The sequence below is a fragment of the Malurus melanocephalus genome, unplaced genomic scaffold, assembly GCF_030028575.1.
Source record: "Malurus melanocephalus ecotype Western Australia unplaced genomic scaffold, MMel_1.1 scaffold_67, whole genome shotgun sequence".
NCBI lineage: Eukaryota > Metazoa > Chordata > Aves > Passeriformes > Maluridae > Malurus > Malurus melanocephalus.
The window spans coordinates 1,945,774-1,958,966 of record NW_026623299.1 but is presented as its reverse complement, the minus strand read 5'-3'; the positions used below and the strand labels follow the sequence as shown (position 1 = coordinate 1,958,966).

General features: G+C 37.0%; 1 protein-coding gene across 1 annotated transcript in view; it reads left to right on the top strand.

Annotated features, from left to right (window-relative positions):
- Positions 1 to 215: 215 nt before the first annotated feature.
- ZRANB3 (zinc finger RANBP2-type containing 3) overlaps positions 216 to 13,193 on the top strand; it is a 42,596-nt gene continuing 29,618 nt past the window's right edge. The window contains exons 1-2 of the mRNA XM_057366551.1: positions 216 to 262; positions 4,977 to 5,135. Coding sequence (XP_057222534.1) covers positions 4,984 to 5,135 — 152 coding nt within the window. The 5' untranslated portion in view covers positions 216 to 262; positions 4,977 to 4,983. The remainder of the gene's footprint in view (positions 263 to 4,976; positions 5,136 to 13,193) is intronic.

The window sequence follows — 13,193 nt, the reverse complement described above, 5'->3', positions numbered from 1 at the left end:
GAGAGGACAGAAATAAAAAAGGAAAAAAAGCGGTCCCCGGGCCCAAAAGCGCTTCCCGTCCGTGACCCCTGGTCATGCGTCACTTCCCGGCGGCCGTTCGAGCGCGGAGCCCGCGGCCGTGAGGGGGTGCCCGGGGTGGGACGCGCTAGGGGTCGRTCGCCGGCCGGGGACCAGCTGCCAGGTGCCTCCTGTTCGTCCCCAGCCCGTGTTTGTGACAGGTTTCACTTCTTGCTGCCGCTGGTTTATCGCMTCGTGCGCTCAGGTACTTCTGCGAGTGCAGCTGCAGGGACTTGCGTAAGTAAAATAAAACGCTTGCCCCCAGGCAGGTTTTGAGGTGTGCGCCTCCCTCCAAGGAACAGCGGCCTGTGGAAAAACTGATCTGTTCTGCAAATCTGTGTGATGTCCTTTGATCCGTCTGTTTGCTTTCTATTAGARTGTGTTCTGATGGGTAGATTTTCAGTTCTTTATTAGCCACTGGTGGCTCCTCTGTAYAAGAAAGGCAAGGAGCTACTGGAGAGGGTCCAGCGGAGGCCACAAAGGTGATGAGGGGTCTGGAGCATCTCTGTTAAGAGGATATTCGGAGATATTCCAAAGCTACCTGGATGAATTCCTGCTCCAGGTAACCCTACCTTGGCAGGGGAGTTGGATGGGATGATTTCCAGAGGTCCCTTCCAACCCAAACAATGCTATGATTTTGTGAAATAGGTTATTAACCAATCAATGAAGATCTTCTTAGAGCCTCGAATTCCATATTAAGTTTTATTGAAAACACAGTTATGGAGCAGTTATGGCCATCAAGAGGAAATTTATGAAGCAAAACCCTTGGTGGAAAGGCTCATTTGTCTTAGGCATCTGCTGCTGAGCTGCATTARAAGGCTATACTTAGTGGCCTGTAAAAGGAAGCAGTGGGTTTATATCATGTAATCAGCTTGTGTTGACAAACAGCTATTGGAAAACTTGAAGTTGTCCTTGAGCTTGTCATCAGTCTCACACCCAACTTTCCAATAAAAAAAACAGCCCCAGGGGTAATACCCTCGACAAACTGGGTCTCAGTTGCTGCCTTTGGAGGGATAAGGGCCTATAGTGAAATGCAATACAGGAGTAGCAGTGATTAGAAASAAATTCAAGGTTGTGTTTTCCCAAATTTTATTCTATTTTACCATTATTTACACTGCTCTTATCCCTCAGTAGTTACTTACTTTTCCAGATCATTTATGATTGATAGAATGTAACCAAAGTTGGAGCAATTACTTGGAAATATTGCTGATGTTGTTTCTTACACATGAGCTATCTACTTGCTTGAATTTAAAAAAAAAAGTTCAGTGCAATTTGTTTATATCACAGCTCAKCTTTCTTAAAAGCTTGAGAGACTACAGAAAGTTTTCCCAGAAGTTATAGTTAATGTACAAATATGTTTATAAAATTTAGTCTGTTTTAATTCTCTTTTGAAAAATAGTGGGAATTGGACTGCATCAAATAGTTTATGGTTACTTTGTTGTAGAGCCCCTTCAAAAAAACTTCATTAGATTGGAAAAATGGAAATCACGTTTACAAAATGCATGGTGACTCCCACCAAATAAATGCATTTATCATGGTGTTCATGGGTTCTGCATTTTATAATTTTTTACTGCTTTTTTTATTCCCTATGAACGAATCATGATGTAGGTCCATGAATCTTCCTTATCTCTCCTTTTAAAAGCTGGGATCATTTAGCMCTATCTAGGCCTGAGGTACTTAAGCAATTTTAGATTAATAGTTAGGAGGTTTAGTAGTTCAGCTATTTCATCCTTGATTTCCTTTAAAACACTTGAGGAAATATGCTACAGTTTGGGTTTTTTAAGTCATGAAACTTGTGCACCTGAATGTAGTCTTTGAAAATCTAGGACCTTTTAGGTCTGTTTTGTCTGAAAAAAATGCAGCTCCAGAATTTGTGATCTAGAGATGTGGGAAGGTTGATGTGATATGTATTACAACACATTAAGGACACAGGGGAAAAAAACAAAAATTGTAGAACAATAGATACAAACTGGTCTTCTGCTACAGTGACTAAATTATTTTTCAAAACAGACTTTATTTCTTGACATTTGCATWTGCTGTTCTAATAGTTACTGTTCACCACATGTGGAGTTATTTAATTATTCACCTAGTATATAATTATTCACCACTCATTTATATAATTATTCACCTAGAGAAAAAACTAAACAAGAACTTGTACATATCTGGGAGTTAGTGTTTTCTGTTTTTCTGCTTTCTAAGATCTGCAAAGTCAGTTTTAACCTTGTTAATGACTGATGTAGAAACATTTTTCATTATAATATTGCTATGTACTGATGATTCATGTGCCTCCTCTAATTCAGATTTATGCTTCTGGAACTGCATGGTTCCTATTCAGTGTTTCAGTGAAAAGATCTTGTCATGATCTCATTCAACAGAAAGTTAATTATGTTAAGATTTCTTTCTTATATTGTCACTCACAACAAGCTATGTAGCGAGCTGATCAGAAGTACATCATTATCTCTGCATTTATAGAAYGGAAAATTATCACCGAAAATGAGTCACGAATTTTTTTAGAGATGAATCTCAGRACTGAGTGTTGAACAGGTTTGTTGGGCCCACCAATCCTGCAACATCCTTATTGAAGCTTGGCTCTACAGAAATGTTTAGCATTTGTTTGTTTGCCAGCAGTCTTTTGAAGTACCTTAATCAAATTTTAAAGGAAAAAAAATACCCAGTGGAAAATACTGTGATAGAATGGAAATGAATTTGATTGCTTTCCCAACAGCTAGAATTGAAACATTTTTGTTTGCTCAACTGAGAGCTGAAGCAGGTATTTACTGGAGCTTTCTGATTATTTTTTTTTTCAGTGAAATGCTTTTTTTGGGCACACAGGGCAAACKAGGGGCTTTCCATCTTCTGTTAAGCAAAGCTCTGTGGTGGACATGCGTTAAAGAACCTGGTACTCATCACAGTACTTTGTGTCTGCTGCTGAATGTTCCAGAAGCCCAAAGTGCAGGAATATTGTTTCTTTAAAGATACACCAAAGATTCCACCTAAGAAAATGGGGGACAGAATTGCCATGGTCAATACAATGCTTATGTCTCAATTTCTGAGTCTTGATCAGTATTTTAAATTTAAATTTACTGTTTTTCCCCCATTGTCCAGCAGAATGGTATGTCAGAATGGTTGTGGTTTAACACCCCTTCACAGYAGAAGAGGTAGCAGAGGCCCAAGAGGGAATGCCTGGAAGTTCCAGTGTTACCCTGTTCAATTCTTCCACAGTGAAAATGTCATGGGACTTGCCTTGGAAACTCACTCACAGCATTTTCTTTACATTCCCCTGGCTGCCTGATATGTACCTTGATAGATGTGCCTGTAATTCATCCTGTAACCCAAAAAAGCACTTACTCATTTTCTGTCTGTCTGCATGTCATTAGTCTGACTGGCAATGCCAATGACAGGTCTGCCAAAATCCTTTTTTCTGAGATTCTACAGTGTTTTAGTGGATTTTGAGAACATTCAGGTCCTGTTCCCTTCCTTTTCCCTTTCCTCATTGTTATCAACAGTACTGACAGTTCCTTTTTATTTTCCTCCATATGTGACAAATTMMAAAAAAACWTTTTYTTTTTYCTGTGCTCTCTAGTCCTGTGTTCTTTCCCGATGTTAAGACAGTATTAACTGTGAGAGATTCTGTGCAARGGGATCAATGATTACACATCACATCAGCACAGTGTACATCATGGTTTGCAGCCAAAGCTTCTAAGTGGAATTCCTTAGGGACAGAGGTGCAGTTCTTTCACTTTGGCATTTAGTTCCACCTGAACCCACCTGCCTGTTCTGCCTCCTCACCTGTACTCCATGACAGTAGAAAGAAGCTGTTGCAAGCTGCTSATCATGCTTTATGATGCTGATGCTGGATACTTTCACCATTTGCATTGTCCCAGGTCTGTCTTATTTTGTAAGCAGTGAGTGCCAAAAAGCAGGTTACCTAGTCCTACAGGTCCTTGGTGTGAGTGACCACGGTGCTCAGCACATTCTTTTTATGAATATGATAGTTCATCTCTCACATCATGTCTGACTTCCAAATTGCTTCAGAAATAAGTYACTGTCAAAAAATCAGAATGCACCAAATTCAGAATTTTGCTGTCAAAGCTGGTGATACTGCTAAGAGTCCAGGAAACCTATTTTGGCTGACATTCTTTGTTCCTGTGGTGATTCTGCTCCTTACAAAAGCTGTGAATCCAAAATAATTAGGTAATGTTTTGATGCAAAGGTTTGTTTCTTTCTTCATGTGCAGGTACTCAGTTTTATAATCTTTCATTTGCTTGTTTAAAGTCTATTAAAGTTAAAAGATAGCAAAAGTATTTCTGCTCTGACCCTGTCCCTTGGACAAAGATACAGAATTCACATTTTTAATCTTAAGCGCACTATGAGATTTTCATTGCTTAGTTCTGTGGTTTAAGAGTATTTCTTTCTCAGGGAAAAAAAATTCTTTTTTTTCTTCTTTTTTTTTTTTCACTTCCACCTGAAGTGGACATATTTGCCCACTTTTTTAAGACTAAARATTTTAAAGGACTGTTAGTTCCATCATCAGAAGTTTAAATAACCTATTTTTTTTCCTAGAACTCATCTGAAAAATGTTTACTAAAAGAATTACWTTTCAATGAGTAAGCTCTAGTTGAATGGCAAATAACTTTCATTCATCAATAGGATACTTGCTTAAATAATTATTTCGTAGTGTAAAGGAAGAGATACATGCTGACCTCTTCATCCTGGAATAGTTAGAATATTGTATTGGTACAATACAAGGTGATGGACTCTTCCTTCAGCATCCACACAATTTTATGCTTTYGAGAGAGAATTTTCAAAACTTGAGAAAACCTGTTTAGATATTGATTATTTCAAGATATGCCTTTTTCCGTGAAGAAGCTTTATTCTGTATTCTGCCTTGTMGGTGAGACATCTTTCTCTTCTCTCAGGTTCAGCATGGCCAAGGCTCTCCAGGAAACTCCTACACCTGAAGCTTCTCATTTAGAGGATGCTGATGCTAAGCTGTCCTTCCTACCTGAAAGACTGAGAAAGAAGCTGCTTCCTTTTCAGGAAAAAGGCATCATATTTGCACTTCAGAGAAGTGGCAGGTAAAATTACTGTATTCAACTTACTGTATCACATGCTAAAAATAATTAYTTTAGGTAAACATCAGTTAATCTTTACAAAGCTTATTCAATACCAGCAGTCTTAGGTTACTTATATTACAAAAATCTTTCTTAAACTGTAAGATAACATGGTTTAAAATGAGTTGTGGGGGTTTTTTCCACAGGAGATGAAGAAATATTTAATAATGCATTATGCAAAAGGGAATCGTAGTATCAAAGTTCTCATGTGAAAGGAGTTTGGTATCAGYAGGACCATCATATTTGTTATGTTAATAGAGAATTCTTAAAATAAGTTAATTCACATTTGATTCTTTAGCTCTTAACAGCGTGGYAGAGCTGTTAAGGGAATGACTAACAGAGCCTGATGCATCTGGGTGGTTTTCTATTTTAAAGCTGGTACAATTGTGGCGTGTAATCAGGGTGTTCTGGAGCTTGCTGAGCTGCAGCAGTAGAGCAGAAGAAGCCTTGCAGAGTGCTCAGTTAGCAARTGCAGCAGCTGATGGAGTTGGCATTCAACAATTAAGTACCTGGTAAATTAAAAAACACGGTTTATGCAGCAGAGGCTGGAARTATTTTGCTGAGTAAGAGCTTGTTATTGAGTTACAGAGACAAAAAGGAGGTGGTGAAATGCTATTTCCACATTTATAATTTTTTGGCAATGTGAGCAATTGCAGCCTAAAGCTGTGAAACTACTGTATGCTGTTGTTTAGGAAAGAAATGATGTTTGGGAGGTCTGGCACAAATGGAATTACTGTAGCCTGTGTGGGAAAGACAGATGAAATTAGTTCCTGATTATTTCAGCATCTTGCTGAGAATCAAAGGCTTAGGGGGTTGCTTGCTCATGTTTGTGAGTATTTTCAGGAGAAAAGAAATTAGTATCTTTTCCTCTGAAGGTGAAAAATTGGAAAGGAARTATTTATCATCTGTTCTTGCAATCACATGGAACTTTCAATCAGTTAAAATTTCCTCAGAATTTTTATGTTTGATTCTAGTCCTTTAGCCAAAAACCTTTAACAYTGCTGTCTCAGGGAATGAGCAAACCATCTGTTTAATACTGCCAGTTTCAGTGGCAGAATAGAAAGATGAGTCCAGCCATTCACATGAGAGCTGGAGATTTTATATGCTTTATGCTGAATTGGCATTAACTGCTCTGTGATCACCAGTCATATCAGGCACTTTCTTGCTGCACAGACTGAGAATGGGTGGATATTCTTTTAATAGAGAGCTAAGACTTTGGCAGAAGAGACAGCAAATCCTATGTTCAAGTTGAATTTAGTAAATCCAAAGCTCTTGGCTGCTGTTGAGTATGCAATTGAGGTGTGTATTTGTGTATACAAATAGTAAAATAACAGAAGTCATTACAATTGAACTACACACCTTTAATTAGTTTGGGYTAATGGATGTATTTGAAAGTGGCATAATCTTTATTGTATAGAGGTACCTTGTAAGCAGCTTAACTGTAGGACTGGATAAATTTTTATCAGATGTTTCTTTCTTCTTTTGTTGAAGTAGTAACAATTGCCTGCAGTAAGTATCTAAAAARGCTTGGAATACCTAGTCTAATGACTTTTTCAAGGAGGGAATTTTATTTTTTTCGTTAGGGTTATGGGTTTATGTTAGGTTTTCTCTTTAAATCTTTCACTAAGAAGAGTTTTGCATAACACAGCACTGAAGGTTTTCATGTGGCATGCATATGAAGAAATGTTCATCATGATTGCAAGAAATCTTATTCCTTGGCACAGCAAATTCTTTGTGTAAACTGGGTCAAATTGAGGAATTGTGTGCACACTCTCTGCCAACTTCTATCTAAAGTAAAATGTGTTAAGYCAAACTTTCCCAAAGAGTATTTTTTAAATCTGTCCCTTGCTCATGAAGATCTGTTTCTCTTCCTGTCTCAAAACAGAGGACAAGAGTCTCTGGTGCTTGTAGCTGAATTTTCTTATTAGTTTGTCAGCCCTTCCCTCACATAAGTCTTTCCCTTTTGTGTACTCCATGATGATTTAAACCTCTCAGGATCCCCAGTGGTATATTTCAGCAAGGTCTGGTGCTTCTCTGTAGAAATGTCTTTTCTAGTTTTAAAAATATATAAGCATAGGACTTGAAGTGAGCAATATGTGCCTTTCTGCTCATCTTTCTTCTCCCCCTAGGCTATGCAGTCTCTTCAGTCATCACTTAATCCATGCTTTGCTATAGTGGTTGGAAACTGGTGTAGTGCAACTGCTCTGTCGTTGGCCCAAGAGATTCAATTAATATCATCTTAGAATAGACAAGCACCCAGCATGAAAAGGGACTTCTTATTAGAACAAACTTTTATTTTTTGCATGGAAGAGGGTGGGAGTAAGCTATTAATTTCCTTGTCTGTTCCTAAAGCATAAAATAAACATGCTGTTGAATTTTGTGCTTTTGATTCATTACTAACTGTATCAAAGAATTCTAGTAGCTGTTCCAAAGGCATTATCTCGTCTAACAGAGACTGCCTAACACTTTTCTAGGAAATGACAATTCTACAGCCAGCAAGACAGTTATGATTCAACATAAGCTAAGGTACCTTTTATCTCACAAACATGCCTTAAAGGTAAATGACTGGCTGCTTACTCCTTACTAAAGATTATTTTTCAGAAATGTGCTTTGRAATGGCTGCCTAGGGATAGATACAATATATAGTCTTTATTTGTAGCCTCAAACATTAATGTGCACAAAAGGTAGGTGCACACAAATTATGTCCATGAAGACTATTTTATTTTTATGGTTTTCTTTCTGTAAAGGTGTAAATAACTTTTAAAAACATCAATAATACTTATTTATTTATTTGTGTGCGCTCTAAAGTGCCTTTAAAATAAAATCCAACAAACTTGTCCTTTTGAGGAATGTGGCCTGTTAGCAATAGGCTTAGCAAATACTGAAGGTTTTTGGGGTCAGATGTGTGTGTGCTGTTGGGAGGTGAGAGTGAGCAATTTTCTGCTCTCTGCTGCTTATTAGTCATGATTTGGGCAGATATGGATAAATCCCTGTTTCCTAAGAACTCAGGGTGGAACTGAGGGGTCACCAGGTGTTGGTGAAGAGGTGGCAATGTTGAAGCAGAAAACTCTCCCAAAGTGGTAGAAGCCTGGGTAATACATGTGAGATGCAGAGATATATGGGCAATGACTCAATAGTACTGATAAGGATTGTAATCAATCTCATTTGAGCTCACATCTCTCTTTGAGTATTATTGATTTTTAACTGCTGCTAATGACCTACTTGGAAAGTTACAGTTCTTTTTACCACRTATTATTGTTTTATATCCTCTCTTTACAAAAGTGTGTGATGTCTGTGTAGTAATACAAACCATTTGTTCACCTGAATACACTGTAAAAGAGGCATGCTGTTGTTTGAAATTTAGCTCTCATGCTACTGGATATCACTAAATGCTTTATCAAGTTTGGTAATAAAATCTGTCAGCATGTGATTTGCAAACATCATTATTTAGCATTGCTTGTCTTGTAGATGMTATCTGTAAAAGATGCCTTCAGACACAAAGATATATTTCTTTCTAGCTGTGTTGGCAGAATAATTTGTTTAAGCTGGATGCAAAAGAGGACTTGGAGGTATTTACCACCCATGAAACAAGCTTTTCCATTATAATTATATGCTCAAATTGTTTTACTGGCATGATCTTTTTTCTTTGTAAGCTTGAGTGGTAATACATTAACTTACATATTCAGGAGCATGTGATTTTTATTTTCCCTTACATGTTGGCTTAATGTTGTTAGACACAGTAAAAAAAGTGGATGACCTTAGATGGCAATATCAGGATATGCAGAGTTCATGTCTGCCATTAAGAGCTATCATTTTTAATGACAGGGTAATAGTTTTATTAGGCAGTTCCTTTCTAGAGTAAGAAAAAGTTGTATCATGTTTAATTTTTTTGGATAATAGGCTACAGAGAACCGTTATGGCAGAGAAATCATTAGACAATGGTGTGTGAATGTCTTCTGTTATAATACTGAATCAGTTGCCTGCATTTCAAAATAGTACTTTTGACTATGTTCTGATCTCTAGCAAGCTACACAGGAGGAGCACATAGTTAATTCTTTTATAAGAGAATAATTTTATTCCTAAGATTATCAGTCTTTKTAGAAATTAATTCCCCTCTCCCACCCTCAAAGTAAACCAAAAAATCAAAGATTCAAATAAAAATTTCCTTGACACAGCTGAAAGATTTTTCCCTGGAAAGGCACAATACATACAGTCTGCTGAGGTTTTAGTAGCAGGACCATAGAAATGACAGTGCTTAGGCAGGAAGCAAATAGAAATGTTTAGAATTCCCTTTGTAGGGTGAGGAATTTCTGATACAATTCCTATTTAAATTCTTACGCAAATTTCTACAAAAAGTTCTTTAACTTTGGAGGATGTATTATCCATTGAGTAGTATGAAAGGTATAATTTCCATTTGAGTTGGGTGTCTAAAGGAGTTACAGTTGTAGATTTTGGAAGCTGATAGAATAAGAGACAATAYGTTCAGTCAATGTACTTCCATGCACATTTCAGTTTGTGTTAGAGCAGTAGGCCCTTTTGTCTTACACTTTYCTATAACTATTTTTCACTTTCACTCTTATTTTTGTCATTATTACTGAGTTTGCTTCTGGGTTTTATRTTGTCCATTAATCTTTCTTTCTCCTTCTGTCCAATGCAATAGTTGCTTTCTGTCTTGTATTGCCTTTTTAAATTACCAGAGCTTTTGTTTTATTTTGCTTTTATCTTTACTATTTTGGATCCATGATTACTGATTGATTTGCACTTTCAGTGTATTTCTATTCTTCAGTTTCTTATCTTTSATAGTAGCTATGAATAAGAAAATAGATTGGTCTTTCAATTCCATTTTGAAGCACTAAGTCTAGTTGCATGTCTACATATCTCTTACTGTCTATATCTAATTTTTCTGTCCTTTTTTGAAAGGCCAGAGGTTTCTGCAGGTCGATGTTGTGATGAAATGCAAGGCAGATTGCTTTTTACTATTGTCTAATTTTTTTTTTCAGGATCAGCTGCATAGTTTAAAGGTACACTTACAAAAATATTTTACCAGTATTATTTCTTAGTATTTCTCTTCTGGTAGATAAGGCATCATTATTTTCAGTTGAATTTTACTTTACTGTTTTCATCTCTGTTATAGAACTTCACAACACCACAGTCTTAGTTTACTGAATATCTTAGTCTAACTTAAACAAGAAGTACATAGTTTCATTTACACAGTGAAAACATTGGCCATTAATTTCTTAAGGAAGAAAAATGTAACAGAAATATTTGATGAGTTGCTTTTTTGTGGAGCTATAGCTGTTTGATAATTATCAGTGTATTATCAGTATTTATGCTGATATGAATATTTATACTGATAATTACTAGTATTTATCTAGAACAACTGTAAAAAGAATTTRTCTTCAGGTTGTATTTGTATTGGGCCATTTTGTGCTTAATATGTTGCTGAAAATCTTAGTGAGCATTTTTGCTATTTCATTCTTAGATTGCTGAAGCAAAGGATGTACAAGTGATGTAAGCACCAAACAATATCCTTTAGTGACTCCAGATTTTATAGTATCATTTCTGTGAGTCCAGAGTTAATTTGAATTTGGTAATTAAACCCAACTCATGACCAATTTGATCTCAAGATGGAGGGTTCAGAGTTCAACATGAAGATGAGAACTTTGCAGAGACAAGATGAAGTTAATTATGCTCTCTTTGGAAATCTACTTATCCTCTCTGGTTTTGTCACACTGACTTCAGTAAAAGCCAAATCACTTAAATTTGCATGTTAGAAAAAGAAATTACCCTCACATTTGAGGTTTTTTGAAAATCATGTCTAGGAATATTTCTTTAAATGTTTCTTTTTTTTTTAATTTGTACTTGATGGCTTGCAGCATCCACAAGTGTCTCCATTATTTGTAGAKCTTCAGATCAGAGATCAGATTGGAACAAAAAGAATTGTAACTCTTTTCATTATTTCTGTCCTCTAGTCTCAGTAGTTTGTGGTTAKATATCCTGAAAGAGCTGTTTGAAACAAGGCATAAGTCTTTTGCTAGAGTAAAAAAGAAATCGTCTTTTATTCCAATATATGCAGCAACTCAGATGCATAAAATTATTATAATTTTGTGATAAATTTTGGGTCCTTAAGCCTGCATTATAACAAGTGAGCAGTTGCTTCCAGTCTTAGAGAACAAAGCACAGAAGCAATSTCTGGAGAAAAGGAATGGGATGGCTATTTAGTGAATATGGAGAGAATCAAATAGTTAATACATTTCAGCTATCTCTGAGAGTTGAAGAAAGGTTTCGTTTTTTTTGAAGACGTTGGTTTGTAATGATTCAGAGTACATTTCACATTTGAGAAGTGCCAAGGAGGAGAGAGATGAATAAATGAAGATGCTAGCTCACAGAATGAGGTTCAGATGCAGGAAGTATGAATGAGAAACTGAGCCAAATTCTGCAGAGCTTTCATAGCCAGGGAAGCTTGTTTGGAAGGGATACTGTAGGAACTGGGAAGCAATTCAAATAGAACAAAAAAATGCATTGTCAGTAAGTGAATGTAGGATATAATTCAGGAGAGGACCTGTGTGGGGTGAAAAAGAATAAAAGAAGACTTAAGAACAGAAAAAAATCCAGTGGTAGCAATATGATAGTTTACCTGGTTTAAATGTGGACTTGTGGCAGCAGGAGCAGAGCAGAAAATACAGATTTTAGAAATGCAGGGTACAATTTGTTAGAATGAAGGAGGAGAGCCAAGAGATATAAAGACCACAAGTGTAGGTMATAGGTTGTCAGCAGTGATAGAGGGAGGGGAAAGAGGAAATGAATTAGTGTTAGCTGTGTGCAGAGAAATTTTACAGTGTGGGGATCCACAAAGAGAAGTTGGTGTGTTTAACCACAAGCACCAGGGGGAGAGGACAAATGGGAGGGAGCAGKTCTGAGTGTGAGACGAGTTGCTTTAATGAGAGTGAATAGGCGTAAGGTCTTAAACAAGTTTGAGTCACACTCTGACYGACTTCATGGAAGGGGAGGAAGAACACAGGCACAAGATCTGTACTGCCCCAGATCACCAGGGAATGCAGAATTTGTTAGGAAAGAAGTGCTAWGTATCTATATTTCATTGCAAGCCATTAGACTGCATACTAAGGAGGACCTGCTGTTGCTCACAGGTATTTCAGTCATGTYAGTTAACAGCAGRGTTAACATTTGCAGCCTAGTTTATCAGTACTTGAAGCTASTTGACGTTATTCTGTCTTCTTGCATTGAGTCAGCTGGTGAACCCATTTGTTTCTGAAGCCAGCAACTTAACAGGTAAAGAGTTTTCACTATCACTGTTGGATATGTACTTGGCTGGAGGTTTTTCTCAGTTCAGAGTTCCTTTGATATTCTCTGAAAACCTGTTGRTGTGTCTGAGCTTAGCCTTCAACTTAACCACTTTGTTATGTGTTATTCCACACATCTTTGCCAAAGCTAAAATRCCAGAGTATGTGGTCTGAGAACTTTCTAATATTAATAAAACATTTTAGGTGGGTTTTGCAGTCACATGTTGAGGAGTATTTGAGAAAAGCATAAGACACCACAACTGTTCTCCTCTACTYTTCTTTTCAGGTTCATTAACAATGCAGATGTAGCAATTTAGTGCATTTGATGTTAGATCAAAGGTTGGGGTTTTTTTAATTAGGTTTTTTTTAAATACCTAGTGTAGTTCAGGAGCAAGGGTAAGATCTATCTTCCATATTCTGGAGCACTATTTYTGGTGAAACACCCTTGATTATTTTTGCAAGGGAGTCAGCTCTCTTTGTTCTAGTTTTAGGACTGTGTGCTGTGATTACTGACACACAAATGTAATGGTTGCTTGCGCAGTTTTATATAAAAATGTTCTAAGTTCAGATTCCTTAAATAACCCTTGGTTAAGATGTTAGTGCTGAAGTGTTGGCTTGTGAGTAGGAGGTAAATTATATGTTGTAGCGTTATATAAAACTGACTCACATGAGTAGGTGAGAATCCCAAGAATATCAGGACACCCACACCAGTGAAAGAAAG